The sequence below is a fragment of the Chrysemys picta genome, chromosome 2 (genome assembly GCF_011386835.1).
Source record: "Chrysemys picta bellii isolate R12L10 chromosome 2, ASM1138683v2, whole genome shotgun sequence".
In the NCBI taxonomy this organism is placed as follows: Eukaryota; Metazoa; Chordata; order Testudines; family Emydidae; genus Chrysemys; species Chrysemys picta.
In genome coordinates this window covers 35,372,970-35,395,672 of record NC_088792.1, presented here as the reverse complement: position 1 = coordinate 35,395,672, position 22,703 = coordinate 35,372,970, and the positions used below count along the sequence as shown (strand labels likewise).

The window sequence follows — 22,703 nt, the reverse complement described above, 5'->3', positions numbered from 1 at the left end:
TGCTGCTCCACCCTGGTTCCAAGCCCCCACCAGCTAGTTGCAACAGTCTGCTCTTCCTGCACGCAGTGGACAAAGCAGGCGGCTGCCAAACATAAGGAAGCATTGCGCAACATTAAATGAGCATGTTCCCTAATTGATCAGCAACGTAACAACGTAACCGGGCCAACTTTAAGTGAGGAGTTACTGTAATGATAAATTGGGTGTGAAAAGGGTTCAAGCATAAACTATTTGTAATTCCAGTGATGTGTGCTATAATGCTGAAGAAGTCTCCTTTTCCTAAATGAATACTTGTGTTCAAGTTTATTTTGAGTCATTAACAATTCTACTGCAACTAGCCCAGCCACTAGCCAGAGAGAGCAATGATAATAATTTTGATAACTTTTTCATGCAGACATCTTGGAGGTCATTACATATTTTTCAACCAAATGGAAACTAGGTGATGGATTCTTACTCTAAGGACAAATTAAATAAATATGCCTTTAGCCAAGACTTGTATTTACAAAGTTTCAACAGAGAATTAAACGGATGTGGTGCCCTGCAACTAAAAAGCCATTTCTACATATCCATCCTAATAAAAATATAGTAGCACTCAATGCACTTTATTTACCATTTCTATGCAACCATATATAAATTGCTAGCAAGGAGTCAGGCACAGATCATTCAAAAAATATCTTAAGACAATAACTTTACTATCAAAAGAGAAAATCAGTGATCTGAACTGGGAGCCAAGATAATTCCTTCAATATTAGTGTTCTGTATGCTGAAGATTAACTGCAGTCTACAAAGAAGATCTTGTTAGACAAAAAAAGGGAGATTGTATGGCTGCCAATTAAACAGATTGCATCCTGGTTTATAAAATACTTTAATCTGACAATATTGTTCAACTGACAGCAAGCTGCTCAAAGATGAAGTTAACATGTTTTCCCAAAATCCATAAGGACTCCCTGAACTGCCATTATGCTATTAAACATTGAAACAATCACATCATATCTATTCCTGGGACAATAAACCACTGTCTGAATCCTGTCTGTATTCAGGTAGCCATTGTCAATTTATTTCTTGCAGTTTGACCAGAGACTGTATTGAAGCCTCAACAAACAGATTGAAAGGGCAAATAGTCAATAGGTATAGAGACAGCACTACTCTCTCATCCCAAGAGATGATCTCCCCAGAGAAAGTACTGTTCTGCCAACGTGCCTCAGTATGAGGAAGCTGACTGGCATTGCTGAACTGGTTCTGTGGATAAATTTTAGCTTCCAATATTGTCAATCTACCATGTCACAAGCAGAATTTTTCTCTGAACAATAAAAGCAAACCACACTGCTGACAGGCAAACTTCATTAAAGTATTTTCTAATCAGGAACGGCTTCCCTATACAATTAGCAGCAGTGAAAGCACTTACCTGTACACCTATCCCGGCCTAAAGTCTGAAATAAGTTAAATAGTCTGACATATTCCATCTCTCTATTCACTCCTATAATTTCTGAAATTTTGCCTATTCTGATGAGGCAAAAAACGATAGAAGACAATAAGTCGTGCACTCAAAGCTCTGTGTGTGTATGTATGTACATATAAACAAACAAAGCTTCTGTAGCATTAAATTTGAAAAATTGATACAGATCCTACTGAAGTTAATAGATCTAGAGGTACCAAATCCAGACAGCACCATGTATAAAGAAGAATCTAAGGTATTTAAACTACATCTGTCTTCTCCATCCACCTTAGAAGAAGCCAGGCATAAAGCTTTGCTGCAATGCTGGTGAGTGTCAGCATGCCAGTCAAGACACAACCATAGAATTAGAAGCAATGTACTCTACCTGTGTGTTCTTGGTCTCTGGTTTAAGGAAGCTGTTCTTCCTGGACTGTGTTGGCTTCCAAGTCTGGCAGGGCTGGTCATGTAATCATTAGGAACAGTTGGAGGTTTAACTGGCTCCAAGGTTTTGTAAGGAGTATTTCGTCTAGTCAAATGAAAGTGGGTTGGAGGAGAGAAAAAGCTTTAATTAAAGTAATGAAACCATTTATTTTCCTAAACCTTCACTTAAGATCACTGCACAGTGACCCAACATTACCATATAGAAACCATCTCTGAAAGTGGCAAATTAAATAGGTGTTTCGTTCAACATGTTAAAGGGACTAATTTTAGTCACCTTTCCAGGACAAATTATATTTTAAAAGGTGAAAGGGAAATTTCAGTGTCTAGGTAATATATGAAATAAAACCTACTGAAAAAAATTCTTTTGAAAATGCTTTCATACAGTTAAGGCCAAGCTGTATGTTCCTTTAAGCTAAAAGCTAATTTAAAAACAAAAACATCAAACACATGGCCACAAAACACTCGTCAGATTACAACAACTATATGCACATGCTATGCAACGCACACTTATCTATTACAGTGGTGCCCTTCAACAGTAGTTAAGATAATGTTTACATAGAACATTTTGAGGGAGGTACAAATGTCCTAAAAATTATTTTGCTAAAAAGTATTCACATTCTCACACCAGGAGCATGTTTGGAGTCCCTGTTCCCTTTTTTGAGGGAGCTCACAGATGGGGAGGAAATCGGAGACTATGAACATCTTTAATCATTTGTGCTGCTTCTTGTTAGATTACAATTTAAACATACATTATATTAATTCAATGACTCAGCAATATAATAGAACCTTACTAATTATTAGGGGGCCCATTGCAAGGTTCTGAATTTGGTAAGCAAGACAAAAAAGCAAGGCCAATGCATCACAAAAACTATGATATATTCAGTAATCTGCTGTAGTTAGTTTTAATTAAGTTACTTAATATGTTCACTAGAATAATATAGTGTTACACTTAGAATTCTTACAAAATGTCTCAGGAGCACTAGACCTCACTATTACTAAAACCATTCCTGATAAACAATAGCCCAGTTGTTTGTATGGATTTGTGAATCAATGAGTTTCTATCATACACAGAACTAGAGAAAGTTTTAAAATATGAGCTGCCATTGGGCTTCTGTTGTGTCAGAAAGATCAATCATCAGAAAATGAAAGACAGGTGTGCATCTTAATCTCTTATAACTAGAACACAAATATGATTGAAACTGCAAAGTAAAAAGACTTCACACAGACTTCCAATAGGAATAACCTCACAATTTAAAAAAACATAGGATGTTAACAATGGGTATTCCACTTCTGGACAAAATGTGGGGAGGAAATAGAGTAGCCCATGTTTCGATAGCTTTGTTTTATGACGACTCTCTTATATAATCTGCATATATAATTCCCCCACTCCAGTTCCTCGGAGCTGACTTGGCTAATGGACAGAATCCAGTTAAGCAAGTAGGCTTTCCACTGCTCAAGGCTCTGAACATTCTCTCTCAGTAGTTCCTTTCACAGAGCTCAGTCATTCCTTTTTCTATCAATGTGGTGTTAATACCTACTACCTTCAGGTGGAACTGCAAAGGATCTCAAGCCCTCCTGCTAGTCTACATTCTAATTTAGGGCTCCTAAGCAGGCAGTGGCTGTCCATTTCCCATCACACCCTTGCTTCATTTTTTCCTGTGATGCTTTTTCTACTTGGTCCAACTTCTTCTAAGCTTTTCCTACTCTGCCTGGGAGAAGCTGTTTCCTAGTTCTCCTAAACCTCCTGCTCCCTCCAGGACTCTGTTATACTGAGCTCAAACTCCTTCTTATAGATCCCCTCCCACAATCACCTGGTTCCTTCTTTGTAACCTGATCTTTGGACGCACCTCTTCCCCCCGGCCCAACTACATTTCCCAGAATTCCTTTGCCTTAGAAGGGCCAAGCCCCAGCAACTGACCAGGTGGCAATGCCTACTCTTAAGTGTGCTGCTAACATGCTCTGTTACAGTCCTAAAATTGCATATTTTGTGTTGGTTTTAAATTTCTATCAACAGTTTTCAAATGGAAAGAAAAAGAAGCAAACTTTGTGGTTTCTGGCAATATTTTTGCATGCTTGAGGTAAAGTAGCAGAATATATTCTAGATGCATGCACTTCGATGCCAAAAGATAAAAAACGGCACACAACACTCTTTCAAAAAGAAAGAGGTAGATGTAAAAGATGTAATCCTTGCTGTGTATTTTGGTCGTTCCCCCAACCAATCATCTCTTCCCCTCAATATCCAGGATTTCACCCATGATCTTTATCCACTGTTTCCTGAAGGATCCCAGCACACTTCACTCTACCCACAGCTGAAATACAGCATACTCTCTGGTGGGATGGTCTCAATCAAGCAGGTAACTGGAGCCTATGCAATACTAATCAACAGTGGATCAAGATTCTCATTGAATCTTCTGAGTGATCCATAACCCACTCCAAGCAAACAAAAACCCGGAGAGTTTTTTTGTTTTGTTTTGTTTTAAAAAAACACAGTACATTATTACATTTTGATATATAAACAGTGACAGTGCAGCACTGCATCAGGATTAAAGTCTTCAGTGCTTCCAGAGCCCTGCAACACTCTTAAAGGGGGCTGTAGTTCTCCCCACTTTTCTTGCCTGGCTCTCTTGATCCCCACTGTGAGCTGCCTTGTAACCAATCCCACCATTACTCAGCTCCCCAACTTGGAAAACTAACTCATCCGTAGCTGCTAAATCTTTGCCAGCCCACCAGCGCTCACGTTCCATCTACCGTACCCTACATGTTAAAGGCAAAGATTCAAGTGACCGTGAACAGCAACATCCCTAGACAGGAGTTTCTGTTTAAGATCTCAACCAAAAGGCCTCACACAATAGTCCAAAACAGAATTGCATTCTATATACTCAGTGTTTTCAAGTATCACCATTTCAATCCATTTCATAATAATCTGTTGATGTACAGAGGTCAAACAGCAGTGAAACAGAAGCTGAAGTAGAAAGTGGTTGTGCTGGGGGGTGCAGTTCCCTCAATTAAGCATTAAAATTTTCATTCAAATGAGCAAACAAATGAGAGTTAGTGTTGCCAGTACATCCTTAACTTCTCTCCACACACATTTTCTTTAAATATTGCACAAAGCATGGAATGCATTTTCACAACTCTCCTCTGTCAAGGAATCAAGAGTGAGTTAGCAACAAAGTAAGATTCTTAACACTGAAATCCTTTTGCTTTGTTAGTGTAAATGAGAACCTTAATCAAAATTCATTTTTATTAAATATGCAATAATATTTTTGCCTGATTACTATAAGAAATGAAAACAAACCTCAGCCACTTCAATCCGTAATATAAAAATACTGCCATGAAAAGATAGTTTTTTAAATGAAGCCCCTTTGAAAGAATCAGAACATTTCAAATGTTTAGTATGGAAAGGTGATCTGTCTAACTCACTAGAGCCCAGAGGGTACTCAGAGCCTTCACATACTCACTTATCCAGGCAATATTGATATCTGCACAATTAGAATTCTCTCTTAGAGAGGCTGGATGAAAGTCTCATTCTTACCCCAGAGTTCCCCGGCCTGACATAGGAGGACTTGGTGGTTTTTGTGTAGGTGGATTTGTCCTTGACAAGGTGCCAGTTCTTGCAGGCTGGTTATTTCCATGCTGAAATGAGGGGAACATGATTTTATTTTTATACTTAAATGTCTCTACTTTTGAGAGTTATTTTTTAATGTAAGAATAGGAAGTGAGGATTCCCAGACAGCTATTGAACAGCTCGTTTTATCTACACCCTAGAGAAGACAACAGGAAAAGGAAACAAACCCTAAACGTAAGTTTCATATTGTTTTTAACTGTCATTTTACAGCTGAAGTACATCTGAAAATTAAGCAGATGACAAGTTCATGCAAAAAAGTCTTCCCCTTTTCCCTCTTTAAATTACTATTACATTCCATTTGTGTGTCAGTTCCACTATGAATATTTTAAATAAAAAATTAAAGCTGACTCTATAAAACTGTCAGTCTTCGTTCAAAATTTCTCACTCAATTTAGCTCAGCTATTTGACTAGCACAGTCAAGCATATTGTCTGGGAAACCTCCTATAAAAAAAATGTAAGTCGATAGGATCAAGGCATCTACCAAATCAGAGCAAAGCGCTACATGTGTTAGAGAAATTAATGTATCTATGTATAAATGCAAATGTCAATATATCACTGATATATTAACACATCCAGGCTAAATGTTGCAAATCTGCACTGAAGTAGAGCTTATTTAACCTAAATAACCTATGAAAAGCAGAAAGAAGTAGAGGAGAGTTCTAGCTTTCAGTTTTAATGGCTCTGCAGCCTCAACTATCAATACAATGAGGCACTGTGGATCAAATGAGAAATGGTTCTTCTTACCTTGGCTTTTAGCCACTTAACGTTGGCAAAAAAAGGGGGGAAAGCAGAAATTAATAGCAGATCTATCACAACTGATAGGACAACTTTTTTTAATAAAAAAAACAACAACAGTAATTCATTTCCCTAACAACTTACATTGCATCCCAGGTATGCTGGTAAAGATCTCATGAGCTCATAAGCAGTCACAGGACAAACATCACAATTAATAGGCATCTCCAAACAAAACACTTAAACTTACATTTATTACCCTCGTGGCCAGCAAAAGGGACACATGCCTCTTGCCAGCCTTAAGTTTCTAACACCAGTTTAAGATGTTTGGTTGACACTAATCCAAGACCAAGAACATTTTATAGTTATAAAATATCAAAACCACACATTCGCTATACAATCTCTATCACACATTACAGAATGTATTAAACCATCAGTAATTTGGGAATAGAACCCAGAATGGAGAAGTCCTACCTGCTGCACTGAATGGCAAAAAAGAATTCAAAGAAGGGAATTCTCAGACTGGATATGCAACAGAGCCTTTCACTGCTCTAGGTTGCTGCTTGAAATCCAATCCAGGTCACTAATGCAGCAGTGCCAGCTCTTATGATTTTATTGCCAGCATCAAAATTAGCATTTGTCTTGAAGTTCTGACTTTTGGAGTCAGATGATGATCTCTGCTTTTGTTTTAAAAAGTAGTATGTTTCTAGCCCTCATGGTTGCAAAGGAAAGCATAAAAATGTGACTTCAGGTTATCCTAAAGGCTCAAAAATCAGAAAACATAAAAAGAACACAAAATGTATTTTTTTAATTATTGGGGGGAGGGAGGAGGGAAAAGATACCTGCCTCAGTTTTTGAGTGGCTGGGGGAAGCAATACTGATAGTGGTAAAAAGTCATTACCTTTTGTTGGCTGTTTGGAAGCAGTTTGGCATTTTCTGACCAATCCCTAAAGAAAAGTTGTCCACGTAATGAGAAATCTAGCATCCTTGTTGGCAGTTTCAGCAGTAGTCAAGATATAGGAAGTGGAACTAAAGTGGGTCCCTCCAACTCTAAGTCTGGACTGAATTTTATTGGCAAGAGGCAGACTAAGGATGTTTATGCTACTATCGTCTCTGACGCACCTGTTCTATGGATGAATACAGAAGTTCAGTCTCCAAGATTGTCAGACTGGTATCATCCCCGAGCACTATATTTTTAAAACAGCTACTAATTTCCTGGAAAACAAAGCTTTTAGCAATGAATCTGCTTTTGTCTCCCCATCTACTATGTTCCTTCCCTTTTTAATTTTTCCAGTTGCTAAGGACAATGGCGTAAAACAAGGAATTCTGCTAAGAGATCAAGAAGGCCATAGATCCTAACCTTCCAGCTGAAGACTTAGAGAAAGCATGGCATTTTAGCTCAGAACTCCTCCCAGGTCTCTCAAACACCTAACCCCTCCTTTTATCTCAGTCCCACCCCCACCCCTCACCCCACCCTGGTCTCCCAGCATGGTCTCATTCATCCAGGTTTCTCAGATCATTTAGTTCTTTTGGTCAGGACTATCTACAAATAAATGATTCTTCCCCCGCACCGCTTTGTTCCATCATGCTCCGCCTCCTCTGCAGAGTGGATGCAGACATCTAGCAGTGATTCAGGGAGCTGCATTTTATTTCAAACACTAAAAATTGTAGCCACATTGTCTAAGAATACAGGAATAAAAAAAGCTTACAGATTAGCTAACCTTAGATGTTCCTTTCACCAATAATCAGTCAATTGCACTAGAAAATCCAAGATTTTTCTTGATGACTACTCAACTAACCATTTTTAGCTGTTTTCCTTATTACTCAAATGAGAATATCAGGAGCAGCCCTATGCCAAAACAGCAAAAGTATAGCCTGAGTAGCACGTTGTACGCATGGATCCCCTCCCTACTTTTCTGGTGGAGTACCCGGATCAATTTTGGAGTATCACATGATATGGTATTGGTATTAAAGAAGAGTCACAAGCAGCCAGGGGCTATCTTGGTAGGTGGGAACTGAGGCATAATGAACAGGCTCTCACACATTGCTTCTCACTGGGCTCCTGAAAACTCAGGGATGAACCTAGAAAGAGATATGCATAACAACCCAGAGGGTTCTCTTCCTGATTCCTACATGTGATCTGCATTCTGGAATTGGAGATTTTTAGTTCCAGTTCTGCCACTAACTTTTGGGACTTTAGGCAAGTCACACTGTCTTAGTTTCCTTATAAGTAAAATGGAGGACAATACTTAGCCTCAGCGGCTGTTCTGGGACCCAAAGGGACAATGTCAGGCCAATATAGGCTCTAAAACAAATCTTCTACAAAAGTAAACATCAGTAGAAAGATTCCGTAATATTTTATTATTTTAATGGAACTTTATTTTTAGATTAGCAATATGCCATATATTGTTTGCAATCCAGTAGTTACAGATTCCTGTTAATGCTGTGTAACCAGAAAGTGAAATGTAAGCAGATGTAGACAATGAACAAAAGGGATAGTACTTTTGTTGTCCAAGTAAACAAAAATCCAGTTGGCTTTTTTAGATTTTCCCTTTTTATTACTCTAAGCTATTATTAGCAGCACAAGAAAGAAAATTTGTTCATGAATTATGTTCAACTTTTATGTCTCTGAAAGGTTTGTAAAACATGTAAAATAAATGTTTGGCTTGAGATCCTCAGATGAAGGGTTCTCTATTAGGAGAACGTTACATTACGTTTATATTTTTTAAACATTTCAGTATCACTGACTCCAAGCATTCAAAATCATGAGTCAGGCTCCAAAACTCAAGAGCTTGGCTTACAAAGCAATAGGTTTTTTAAAAGAGGGTGGTGGGAGGCACATTAGCTTCTAGTTTTGTCTTTCAGGATTCACGCTTCCAAGGTTTTCTCTGCAACAATGAACTTTTTCTAGAAACTTACTTAACAAAAAATAAATCTAAAGCGGAGATTCTCACTTAAAGTTAATTTGGTGTTTTTCTTAAAGCACCAGCTATCATGAGCCTCATGATAAAATTATCAGTGTTGGCAACACTCATGGTTATTTTTAACCTCAGTGTCCTTTAATCTACAGCAATATGTATTGTTTGATAGTGGCCCTCTGAATGATAACATGGCAGCAATGCAATTGGCAGAATGACATGAAGTGCTAGTGTCGGACACTAACCAATACCAGGAACAAGGAGAATTCAGAGTCTCAGGCTCCAAATCATTGGCTGCTTGTAGAAGTGCCTATTTAAATCTTTCTAATAAGTCTCTACAAAAATAGTTAATGCTCAGCTGGATCCAACATAAAAGGCCTTTCCCTACAGGGGAGAAAAACAGCAGGTGCACAGAAATCTTTTCCTCATAGTCTTGTCTTTTGTTCTCTGTTTTATGTGGTAGATATAAACATGAAGAATGTAAGTGACTAAGCTGGTACATGGCAAGCATTCACAGATGTTGAAAATCAAACCCACTTCTCATATTTAAGTACTATGGGATTTGGAGCCTCCATCTCCAGTTTAAATTTTCTCCTTTCCCTATCCCCTGCATCTTTCTTGGGTCCATGACTGATTAATCAATCTTCACCTTGTCACAAGTGCCTCATATCTAGGAGATTTTAAAATTCTTCCAAAGTCTCCACTTAAGGTGCTCAGTCTTCCTGTAATTTTTAAAAAATAATTACTAGTTTCATACAATAAACTCAATCAATTGTAACTACTGGACAATTCATTTAGTGAGTGTTAAACACATTATCTACATTTAGCATAAAAATGCATTTCCATTTCTGCTTTAAACCTTCATTTTACAATCAGGTGGACTGAGACACCCTGATAGCACCAATTCTACCTGCCTTTCATTTTTCACGCAGAATATTTTAAAATTCTAGCAGGGCTGCTAGACAGGCATAATTCTTTTCAGCAACATTCTTTAAGCCCTGGATTTTCTGTATGGATAACAGCATTTGACCTATTTTTTCCTTCACAAAACAAAAGGAAGAGAATGGAAGAATGGTTAAATTAACTTGTGTCTAATTTTTTTTTTAAGTTACTAAGCCAGAGTCTTCATACATTAAAGCAGCATTTCATGTCATAATAGGTTCTGATTTACATGGGGTTGAGGAGGGAACGACTTCAGTTATGTCCCCCTGCCCTCATCCCCAGAGAATGGTTGCTGAGTGACTATTTAGTATCTAACAGACTGGCAAAATCTGCTTGTGTGTACATTATTTCTTGCAACCATTTACACAGAACGTTTGTTCAATGAAAAGGGAAGTGAGCCATGTTAAATCTAATGACAAGTGCAACAGTTTAAAAAAAAATCCACTGCTCACATATGATGCATCAAAACCAAAAACTTATGGTATCCCTGGGCTCACTGTTCCCATCCCAGGAAAAATCCTACAACTGGAACAGAATTCTAAGCACTGCCCCCTCCAAAGAGAGAGGTTTGAGCATTGTGGAGTAGAGATATGGGGACAGCCTGAAAAACTCTCAGACCCACAAGCCAATAAGAGTATAATTAGGTAGATCCTGGGCCATTTTAGGGGTGGCCTGTCCCTGTGTGCTAACTGTGGACTCTGGATCCCACACAGCACCCAGGTTCCTTAAGGATCTGGGCTGCCGCTGATTAACTCCCTACAATGGTAGTGTAGCCTTTTGGTACATAGAAACTGTGGTGGGCAGTTTATACTACTAGAAACATCATCAACTCCCACAGCGATTTCCCCAGCAGGAGGGAAATATACTATGGAGAACAGCTGCTGCCTATCTTCTCCCTCCCCCATCAGCAGAGCATCAACCACACAACAGCTGCTGATCTCATGGGCTCAGAGGGCGGGAGAAATACACAGAGCAGAGCCCTTCCTCATGCCTCTCCATACATGTTCCTGCTTTTGCTTCTCTCCTTCTGCATGATGATCCACTCCCTATTCCCAGGGTGAGATTCAAAATAAAGTGTGAGAAACTTTTGTCCCATTAGGGAAGGGAATTCAGGAACAAATACTTTGGGAGAGAGGAGTATTTGAGTAGTTCCAGTACCAGCTTTGTTTCTATCATTTTTTTTAATTGAATAATGAGAGTCAATTTGAATTTATGTTTATCAAACAAAACAGTTCTGGTATTGCTCACTGCAAATAATTTTTAAGGCATTTAAATATATTTAAAAATATTCTCACACAGACATTAGAAATCACAACTGTACAGACTATGGTTCCACATTTATTCTGGTGGCTTCTCATGTTTTCCTTACCATCTCCCCCATTTTGTTCTTACCTCCACCAAAACAGAATGAAGTCACACAAACAGTGATAACTTAGCCCTTATAAAGAATGTTGTTGCACTGTTTGAACATTAGTTAACACTTACTCAATAGTTACCTCGTTTGTAAATATTATGCCCCATTTTATTGAGGAAAAAGACAATGTATGAACAGGGAAAATTTACAGCTGGTCAATCTGTGGGGGAGCTGGGATTAGAACTACAATTTCTGGTTTTGTCAGGAAATCATGCTACCTCCAAGGCCCTAGACAGTTTCCATCAATACTTAAACTGGGTGAATTTGTGGTCAAGAGTATAGGGTTGGCAGCAGTAAAGTCCGATATCCTCTTTATCCACATATTGGGTATTGTAGCAGGGTAGTCACCCCGCTCCTGCCAGGAGGGGTTAAAAACAGCCCTGGAGAGGGCTGTGGCTGGGGAAAGGATGATTGGGGCATGGCCCCAGCTAAGGCTGCTTCCCCAATCAGGCCACAGCTGACCCTATAAAAGGGCTGCTAGCCAGAGCTCAAGAGTCTCTAGCTGTTGAGGGAGACGGGCCTGGCTGCTGCGAGCTGAGCAAGGTACCTGGAGTGTAGCAGGGCTGGGGGAAGGCGAGAGGAGCTGGGGAGCTCCAGCCTGGAAACTCCCCAGGCTGCAGGCCTTGATAAAGGCCGGAAAGGTACTGGGGTTGCAGAGGGGCAGCCCACAGGAGGCAAAGGCAGCAGGTCCAAACTCTCCATGCCGATGATGAATGGCTTGTACGCTGCAGTCAGTCCCAGTGAGCGGGGGCTAGATAGTGACCGTCAGCCATAGACTGAGGCGAGGTGGGGGATAGAGAGTTGGGGGTTCCCCGAGGAGGGGAGACCCCAAGTTGTGGGGGGTACTGCCAGGGGGCAGAACTCCTAGGCAAAGAGGCACCGGGGTCTGGGAGGGACATGGAGAACAGCGGCAAGCGGGGCATCGGCCTGCAGAGGGCGCTCCGGAGGCTGGAAAAGCTAGTTCCCTGAAAGGCCAGCAGGAAGCGCCGCAGCAGTGAGTCACACCCTGTCACGGGTATGCTGAAGAATTTGCAATGCAGCTTTCTCCATTCCTGCCACTAACCAGGTCAGCCCCAATTTGACAGAACCACTCTGGTTAGGTTTGAGACATAACTTGAGCTCCCAACACAGAGCCTTTTATTAACAACAAATAAATATTAACAATGTCAAATATCAATGGCCATTTGACTATGCGAACTCCTGCTGACTGGGAAGTGATCTGAGGCTGTCAATTCAATTTCAAGTAGAAATCTGAACTGGGACCCAGAAGTGGAAAGCTTTTTGCACTGAGCCATCTATCCTCTTTATATCTAAGACTGAAGGCAGGACAAGCAACCTCCTTTACAGCTACAATCAGTACCACATCCTAAGAGACAGTGTGACATACCAGTTAGGTGTCTATGATTAATAGTCTCTCTGGGTGACATACATACAGCTACTCAAGTGGTTGGGTTGAGGTCTGTTTATAGAGAGTGGAAGGCTATGGATGCCCTTTCCAATAGCAGGTGTGTGAGGTTTACCTGGCAATTATGGTATTTGCATAATGAATCCATGTGGTAGAGACAAGGGCATCATCTTTTCACACAGCCATTGTCCCATCGCCTATAGCAGAATTGATAGCATGGCAGTAGGCCAATCCCACAGTGAAGAAACAAAAGCAAGATATCGTTAACATAGTATACTACAAATCAAGGCCACTAAACTTCAGTTTCTTCTTTGGAATGGTTTCTAGTAAAGTCAATTTTCTATAATGAGGTTAATTAGTTGGCAGATGGCAAAAGCTACCATTGAAACTTGTACAAAATTGCAAAGAGCCTTTTAGAAAAAAGCCATTTGCCCAGCGAACAGAAGATTATCAGTTCCAAAGGGCAGGCTATTTTTTTTCCTAACTGAAGTTGAACATGTTATTAAAATAGACATGCCAAAATAAAGTGTACAAATTGAAGAAAGCTGCTATTACGATGTAACAGCATTGGAGTCTAAACCAAACATTTAGCTTATGAGGCTCAAGGACATGCACCCCTCAATAATGCAGCAGTGGCTAATTGATTAGTCTATTTTATGGTCTTCTAGATAGACTATCACTCTGGTATCTAAACGGTGAACTGAGAGCTGGAATCGGAAACATGGATTCTGACACTTCTCTACTGACTCAAACTACCTTCTCTCATATGCAAGGGGCCCTAAATGAAAAAAGTGACTAACTTCTATGGAGGTCAAATGGATTCCTTTGCATCATTGCTCTTATGTTCCAACAGTGTACGTTTCATCTGCTTTGCATCGCTGTACCAATATAGAGCAGCCCTAAGCCCAGTGGATCTTGCTCACAGGGTACGTCTACACTGCAATTAAACACCCACAGCTGGCCCGTGCCAACTCTCAGGGCTCGGGTTCAGGGACTGTTTAATTGTGGTGTAGATGTTCAGACTCAGGTTGCAGCCCAAGCTCTGGGACCCTGCCACCTCACAGGGTCCTACAACCCAGGTTCCAGCCCATGTCTGAACATCTACACGGCAATTCAACAGTCCCTTAGCCCAAGCCCTGCGACTCCAAGTCAGCTGGCATGGGCCAGCTCACAGGTTTTAATTGCAGTGTAGACATCCCCTCAGAGGTTCTCTGCTGTGTAGTGAGATCCTCAGGCACTACAGGGCCCCCTAACAGCTCCTATGCCCTGAGGCTGGTGACAGCTGTCACAGGTTAAAACAGCCTTCTTCACTGTGCTTAGCTGCTGCTAAGCAACCCCAGGATCACTGAAATGCCAAGGACACCTTGGCACCTCTTCATTTCCCTCCATCTGTGGTGACTGATTCTCTGCCACAGACAAGGATCTAGTCCTTAGAGCTGAGCACTACAGAAAGGCACTTCAAGATTGATGCAGCTGCTTTCCTGACTGACTAGCGCACACAAATCCTTATTTGGATACAAGGTCCTGAATAAAAGCTTTTTTTAAGTTAAGTCGGGGGAAGACTGCAATTAACTGAATGTACTATCATGTCAGCTAAGGAAAAATAAAACCTGCTATTACCAGACAAGGAAAGATTCCCAGATGGCAAAAGATACCATGTTGATTAGTCTTACCTAACTGTCCTGCAGCCATCTGTTGTACCCAAAAAAGTTGAGTTTGGTCAAGGCACTTGGTATACATGGAGGAAGATTTCCAAATGAAAAATGGAAAGCGAAGTGTCAACTCCCACTGATTTTTCAATGGGGGCTGCCCTTCGTGCCTTTAAAAAAAACCTCTCCCTAATGAAGTCTCCAGCCATCAAGTTTGCTCATGACCTAAACTTTACTTTAAATTTAAAAAGTGGGAGTATAGGAGAAGAAAGGGATAAAAGGGGCTTTTGCAGCACTTTTTTTAAACTGAGTAATGTTCATAACAAGTCAGTCAAGTCCCTTTTTCTAACGAGTCATTAGTGCAATTGCATTGTTATGAAATAACAATCATCAGAATCGTGAGCCATTGTTTCCTGGTTTGTGGTTACTTCAGGCAGTCACAAGTTTATAAGCAGAAATTGCTCAAGACCTCAACATAAAAAAAATCTCACTTTGTGCCTGTGCTGCTCCTGGGTACGTTTGTATCAACCTCTCACTCCTCACAGCAGCACCAACCACTAAGTATTTTAATCTCAACTAAAATTCCCACTGCATTCAGTTCAAATAGGTCTTCAAAATTTACATGGATTCTCACCTTTACACCATGGCCGACATCATCCAGCACAGTATAGTCGATAGGTTTTCGAATGTACCTTACAGGACGTTCCATGTTCGCCGGCGCTATAATTTTATGAGTTCTTGATGTGTTCTTATTGGTTGTCAAAATACCTATCTCTCTGCGAGCCACTTTCTCTTTATGGATGTCCACAGTCTAAATTTAAAACAGAAAAGGATGTTTTATTTAAAGACATGCCTAAATATTCAAGTCAAAATCAATTAATCTGAATTATTAAATTAATAACACTTGAAACGAACTACTTTATTAACCTCACTAAAATGAGGAAAAGTTTGCAAAAAAATTTAGAGTAATAAACAAGATCCTTGTTCTAAAAATAAAATAATTACACTCTGCGGAATAACAATGCAGTTCCAAGTAAGAATAGTAGTAAAGTGATCTATTATAAAATATTTGATTTTTCAAACACACCTTATAGATATTACTGGATTAACCACCCTCAACACCCTTATAATTGACATTAGTGATCAGTTATTCCATTTTTACAGATGAGAAACTAAGACAAAGATTAAGTGACTTGCCCCAAGCCACCAACACGCTCTCAAGCCACCCACTTACTACACCAGAAAGACAGTTTCCTTGCCACTAATGTTTTAGCTACCTTATGTGCCTGCTCCAAATTTTGTCTTTACCAAAGAAAATGGATCCAAAGCTTAACACTGTCTATTGTATGCCTTAAATAGGGCATCCATCTCTACTCAGAATGGAGATTTAGTTTGGTGGATCCAACCCCTGGAATTAACTTCCAAGAGGTGGGGGGGAGGGGAGAAGGGAAAGGGTTACACCTGTACTGTGCTCTGCCAATTTAGAGGGCAAGGACCAAATAAGTAGAGGCAGTACAGACTAGGGGACCCTGACCCTGCAATTTGAAGGAGCAAACTAATTTTGATGGCATAAAACAAGCCTCTCTGCACATAAGTTGGGCATTGTTTAACTCCTAGCTGAGGGAACCAAATTAAAAGGCCAAGGATATAGACCAACAATCAGAACCCAGGAGAGGGAGAGTGAAAAAGAGCAAGAAGATCCTTGTCTGTAAGTACTTGTTTGGATCAGTCTCTGGAAACAGCCATCTGCCCCAATCAAAACCAATATTGTGCTGCATAGACTTTACTAAACAAAGTGGACACAAGCACCCAGATGAATCATAAAATTAGTTTGTATTCAAAAGCAATTTTTCACCATCTAATCATGCCCAACACATAAGCACCCAGGAGGTCAACAGATCTTAAAGAAAACATGGGTACATTTACACTGTAAAACAAAAAACAACACTTCCCCCACAGAAGTGGATGTCAGAGCCCGGGTCAGTTCACTCAGGATTGTGCTACAGGGCTAAAGATAGCAGTGTAGACATTCCTGCTTGGGCTGAAGCTTGAGCACTGAAACCCTCCCACCATTGCCAAGTTTCAGAGCGCACACCAAGGTTGGTTTTTTTGTTTTGTTTTTTTTAATATTGCAGACTTACCTTAACTCTTTGCTGACTAAGCATACAGAGGTGATTTTCAAATGCTTGCAACAGAAGAACGGATTTAGTCAATTGAATTCTAGTATGTGCTTAAATCATCTTGAGCTCTTTGGAGTTCTAGTAGAAGGAATAAAAACCTTTCACAGCAGTTTCTATACCCTATTAAAAATCACAAACTAGTGGAGCATGAACTTAAAAGAAGCAAAGTCTAGTGGGCTTGTTTTCACAGCCTCAGACTGAATAATAGATTGTCTTTTGCAAGAGACAGTTACCTTTTCCGTAACTGGCATTCTTCAAGATGTGTTGCTCATGTCCATTCCACAATAGGTGTGTGCGCTCGCCACACGCACCGGTGCCGGAAGTTTTTCCCTTAGCAATACCCATAGGGAAGCACCCCCAGCGACTGCTGGAGCGGCGCTGCTATGGCATGTTATAAGGGGCGCTGCGCACTCCCCCCACCCTCAGTTCCTTCTTGCCAGACAACTCTGACAGAGGGGAAGGAGGGCGGGATGTGGAATGGACATGAGCAACACATCTCGAAGAACACCAGTTATGGAAAAGGTAACTGAGTGATTGCTCATGTGCATTCCACAATAGGTGACTCCAAACTATATCTGCTGGAGGTGGGTAGGAGTTCAGACACTCACGACGGAGCACTGCCTTGCCAAACCCAGCGTCCTCCCTAGTTTGGGAGACGATCGCATAATACGAGGTGAATATGTGGACCAATGACCACGTGGCAGCCCTACAAATGTCCTGAATAGGAACATGAGCTTGAAAGACTTGCGCCCTGGTCGAGTGCACCCTCACAATCTGCGGCGGGGGAACCCCCGTCAGGTCATAACAAGTACAGATACATGAAGTGATCCAGTTGGAGAGCCACTGAGTGGAAATGGCCGACCTTTCATGCGCATGGCAGTAGCGATGAACAGTTGCGAAGACTTACTGAACAGTTTTGTACGTTCCAGGTAAAAGGCCAGAGCCTGTCTCCCATCTAGCATGTGAAGGCGGTGCTCCTCACTGGACGCGTGGGGCTTGGGACAGAGCACCAGCAGGAAAATGTCCTGGCCCATATGATAGGCGGAGACCACCTTAGGGAGGAAAGAAGGGTGTGGGCAGAGCTGGGCCTTATCCTTATGGAATACCGTGTTCAGAGGTCAGGGTCCGGAGCGCCGAGACCCTTCTAGCAGACGTGATCACCACAAGGCTACTTTCCATGAGAGGTGGGACCAGGAGCATGTAGCAAGTGGCTCAAATGGAGGCCCTGTTAGCCTGGCCAGCATGACGTTGAGGTCCCACTGAGGAACTGGGGGTCTAACATAAGGAAAGAGGTGATCCAAGCCCTTAAGGAATCGACCGGTCATGGCATGAGAGAATATAGTGTGGCCCTGTACTGGCAGGTGGAAGGCCGACATGACTGCCAGATGCATCTTGACAGACGAGGGCGCTAGGCCCCGGGCTCTAAAATGAAGGAGGTAATCCAGTATAAACTGGATCGGAGCAGCCACTGGCAAGACGCCCCGATCAGCGGCCCACCGAGAAAACCAAGACCATTTTGCCAGGTAGGCTTGACACGTGGAGGGCCTCTGGTTCTCCAAGAGGATGCGCTGGACTCCCTCCCAGCAAGTCCTCTCCTCTTGGCCTAACCATTGAGCAGCCACGCCGTGAGGTGGAGGGCTGCTAGTTGGGGGTGGAGGAGGAGACCTTGGTCCTGAGAGAAAAGGTCCGGCGGGTTGACCATGGCCATGGGGGGGGGGTGTGTGACTGCCAAGCTCATGAGAGTCTCAGTGCAGTCTGGGCCACGCCAGGGCGATGGCAAGGACGCCAGTTCTGTCCATCTTGATCTTTTCCAAGACCTTGCCAATCAGTGGAATAGGGGGAAAGGCATACAAAAGCTGATCCAACCAGAACACAAGGCAGGCATCTGAGATCACGCCCAGCCCTCCCCTGGAGCTGGAACGAGGACACCTGCAGTTCTGGCTTGTGGCAAAGGGGTCCACTTGGGGGGTGCCCCACATTTGGAAAATCCTGTGCACCACCTCCGGGTGCAGCGACCATTCGTGCTGAGAGGAGAAGTCCTGGCTCAGCCGATCTGCCCAAGAGTTTCAGACGCCCGGTAAGTGGTGGGCTTTGTGGATGTGGTGCTGTTAACTAGCAGCCCCAGTGTGGTGCATGTGGACAGGAGGAGTGTTACATGGTTCTGTACCTGTGATCTGGAGCTACCTTTGACCAGCCAGTCATCGAGGGAGGGAAAAATCTGGATGCCAGAGGTAGGCCGCAACCACAGACATACACTTTGTGAAGACTCTGGGTGCCATCAAGAGGCCAAACGAGAGGACAGTGAACTGGTAGTGTTCCTGTCCTACCGTGAAGCGGAGGAAACGCCTGTGGCCCTCGAATATGTGAATGTGGAAGTATGAGACTTAAAAGATCCGCAAATTTTGTAGTGGTCGCTGAGGTGGATTCCCCCAGACAGCGTGCGGATCACTCATGGGCATAGTTCATTGGGGGAAGGAGACCAAAGCCCTGAGGTAAGTGAGGAAATGGGATACCGGGAGGAAGCGCGAGCAGGAGAGCACAAGAGGGGAGGACTCCTGTCTCATACTGAGAAAGGGGGACGATCAGCAAGTTATCTTAAGTGCCTATACACAAATATAAGAAGCCTGGGAAACAAGCAGGGAGAACTGGAAGTCCAGGCACAGTCAAGGAACTATGATGTGATTGGAATAACAGAGACTTGGTGGGATAACTCACATGACTGGAGTACTGTCATGGATGGATATAAACTGTTCAGGAAGGACAGGCAGGGCAGAAAAAGGTGGGGGGGAGGGTTGCATTGTATGTAAGAGAGCAGTATGACTGCTCAGAGCTCTGGTATGAAACTGCAGAAAAACCTGAGAGTCTCTGGATTAAGTTTAGAAGTGTGAGCAACAGGGTGATGTCATGGTGGAAGTCTGCTATAGACCACCAAACCAGGGGGATGAGGTGGACGAGGGCTTTCTTCCGGCAACTAACAGAAGTTACTAGATCGCAAGCCCTGGTTCTCATGGGAAACTTCAATCACCCTGATATCTGCTGGGAGAGCAATACAGCGGTGCACAGACAATCCAGGAAGTTTTTGGAAGTGTAGGGGACAATTTCCTAGTGCAAGTGCTGGAGGAACCAACTAGGGGCAGAGCTCTTCTTGACCTGCTGCTTACAAACCAGGAAGAATTAGTAGGGGAAGCAAAAGTGGATGGGAACCTGGGAGGCAGTGACCATGAGATGGTAGAGTTCAGGATCCTGACACAAGGAAGAAAGGAGAGCAGCAGAATACGGACCCGGGACTTCAGAAAAGCAGACTTTGACTCCCTCAGGGAACAGATGGCAGGATCCCCTGGGAGAATAACATGAGGGGGAAAGGAGTCCAGGAGAGCTGGCTGTATTTTAAAGAATCCTTATTGAGGTTGCAAGAACAAACCATTCCAATGTATAGAAAGAATAGTAAATATGGCAGGTGACCAGCTTGGCCTAACAGTGAAATCCTTGCTGATCTTAAACACAAAAAAGAAGCTTACAAGAAGTGGAAGATTGGACAAATGACCAGGGAGGAGTATAAAAATACTGCTCAGGCATGCAGGAGTGAAATCAGGAAGGCCAAATCACACTTGGAGTTGCAGCTAGCAAGAGATGTTAAGAGTAACAAGAAGGGTTTCTTCAGGTATGTTAGCAACAAAAAAAGTCAAGGAAAGTGTGCCTCCCTCATTCAGTAAGGAGCCCAATCTAGTGATAGAGGATGGGGGAAAAAACTAATGTACTCAATGCTTTTTTTGCCTCTGTCTTCACGAACAAGGTCAGCTCCCAGTCTACTGCACTGGGCAGTACAGCATGGGGAGGAGGTGACCGGCTCTCTGTGGAGAAAGAAGTGGTTCGGGACTATTTAGAAAAACTGGATGAGCACAAGTCCATGGGGCCGGATGCGCTGCATCCGAGGGTGCTAAAGGAGTTGGCGGATGTAATTGCAGAGTCATTGGCCATTATATTTGAAAACTCATGGCGATCCGGAGAGGTCACGGATGAATGGAAAAAGGCTAATGTAGTGCCCATCTTTAAAAAAGGGAAGGAGGAGGATCCAGAGAACTACATGTCAGCCTCACCTCAGTCCCTGGAAAAAATCATGAAGGAGGTCCTCAAGGAATCAGTTCTGAAGCTCTTAGAGGAGAGGAAAGTGATCAGGAACAGGCAGCATGGATTCACCAGGGGCAAGTCATGCCTGACTAACCTAATTGCCTTCTATGAGGAGATAACTGGCTCTGTGGATGAGGGGAAAGCAGAGGATGTGTTATTCCTTGACTTTAACAAAGCTTTTGATACAGTCTCCCACAGTAGTCTTGTCAGCAAGTTAAAGAAGTATGGGCTGGACGAATGGAGTATAAGGTGGATAGAAAGCTGGCTAGATCCTCGGCTCAATGGGTAGTGATCAATGGCTCCATGTCTAGCTGGCAGCCGGTATCAAGCGGAGTGCCCCAAGGGTCGGTCCTGGGGCCGGTTTTGTTCAATATCTTCATTAATGATCTGGAGGATGGCGTGGACTGCACCCTCAGCAAGTTTTCAGATGACACTAACCTGTGAGGAATGGTAGATAAGCTGGAGGGTAGGGATAGGATGCAGAGGGACCTAGGCAAATTAGGGGATTGGGCCAAAAGAAATCTGATAAGATTCAAAAAGGACAAGTGCAGAGTCCTGCACTTAGGACAGAAAAATCCCATGCACGGCTACAGACTAGGGACCGAATGGCTAGGCAGCAATTCTGCAGAAAAGGACCTAGGGGTTACAGTGGACGAGAAGCTGAAGATGAGTCGACAGTGTGCTCTTGTTGCCAAGAAGGCTAATGGCATTTTGGGCTGTTAAGTAGGGGCATTGCCAGCAGATAGAGGGGCGTGATCATTCCCCTCTATTTGACATTAGTGAGGCCTCATCTGGAGTACTATGTCCAGTTTTGGGCCCCACACTACAAGAAGGATGTGGAAATATTGGAAAGAGTCCAGCGGAGAGCAAGAAAAATGATTAGGGGGCTGGAGCACATGACTTATGAGGAGAGGCTGAGGGGAACTGGGATTGTTTAGTCTTCAGAAGAGAAGAATGAGGGGGGATTTGATAGCTGCTTTCAACTACCTGAAAGGGGGTTCCAAAGAGGATGGATCTAGACTGTTCTCAGTGGTAGCAGATGACAGAACAAGGAGTAATGGTCTCAAGTTGCAGTTGCGGAGGTTTAGGTTGAATATTAGGAAAAACTTTTTCACTAGGAGGATGGTGAAGCACTGGAATAGGTTACCTAGGGAGGTGGTGGAATCTCCTTCCTTAGGCGTTTAAGGTCAGGCTTGACAAAGCCCTGTCTGGGATGATTTAGTTGGGAATTGGTCCTGCTTTGAGTAGGGGGTTGGACTAGATGACTTCCTGAGGTCCCTTCCAACCCTGATATTCTATGATAGGCCTTTTACAAGTGTCCCACGACTTAAAGCCCGGGTGTGGGGCATGCCCCGAACCAGGTGCACTTATCTATTCTATTTTTTTTGGGGGGGGGGTAACTACAGGTACTAACTACGAACTAAACGAAGTCCAAAGAGGGAAAGCTACAGCAGAGCTGGAGCATAGCAGTTCCGAAGCACCTTCACTGGCAGCAAGAAGGAACTGAGGGTGGGGGGGAGCACGCAGCACCCCTTATACTGCACCATAGCAGTGCCACTCCAAGGGTCACTAGGGGTGCTCCCCTACAAGTTCTGCTAAGGGAAAAACTTCTGGCACTGGTGCACGTGGCGAGCACACACACCTACTGTGGAATGGACATGAGGAATCACTCTAAGAAGAACATTCTGTGACATTCCTTTACTTTAGAAAACAAGGAAAACTGAATTTGAAGACATTGGTTGAGATTTGCAAAGCAATGCAGGAAAATTAGCCACATATCTTCCAATAAACTCAAATAGAAGATGTGGCTACATCCCCTGCACGGCTTTGGAACATG

The 22,703-nt window shown here is 42.7% G+C and overlaps 1 protein-coding gene across 13 annotated transcripts in view; it reads right to left on the bottom strand.

Annotated features, from left to right (window-relative positions):
- ABI1 (abl interactor 1) overlaps positions 1 to 22,703 on the bottom strand; it is a 104,177-nt gene that overhangs the window by 18,572 nt on the left and 62,902 nt on the right. For 7 of the 13 annotated variants that reach the window (XM_005290903.5, XM_005290906.5, XM_065582945.1 and 4 more), the window contains exons 3-6: positions 15,193 to 15,369; positions 6,243 to 6,257; positions 5,406 to 5,506; positions 1,818 to 1,958 (exon numbers count right to left, since the gene is read on the bottom strand). In XM_005290903.5, the coding sequence (XP_005290960.1) occupies positions 1,818 to 1,958; positions 5,406 to 5,506; positions 6,243 to 6,257; positions 15,193 to 15,369 (434 nt within the window). The remainder of the gene's footprint in view (positions 1 to 1,817; positions 1,959 to 5,405; positions 5,507 to 6,242; positions 6,258 to 15,192; positions 15,370 to 22,703) is intronic. The other 6 variants (XM_005290907.5, XM_005290909.5, XM_005290904.5 and 3 more) reach the window with 1 other exon arrangement.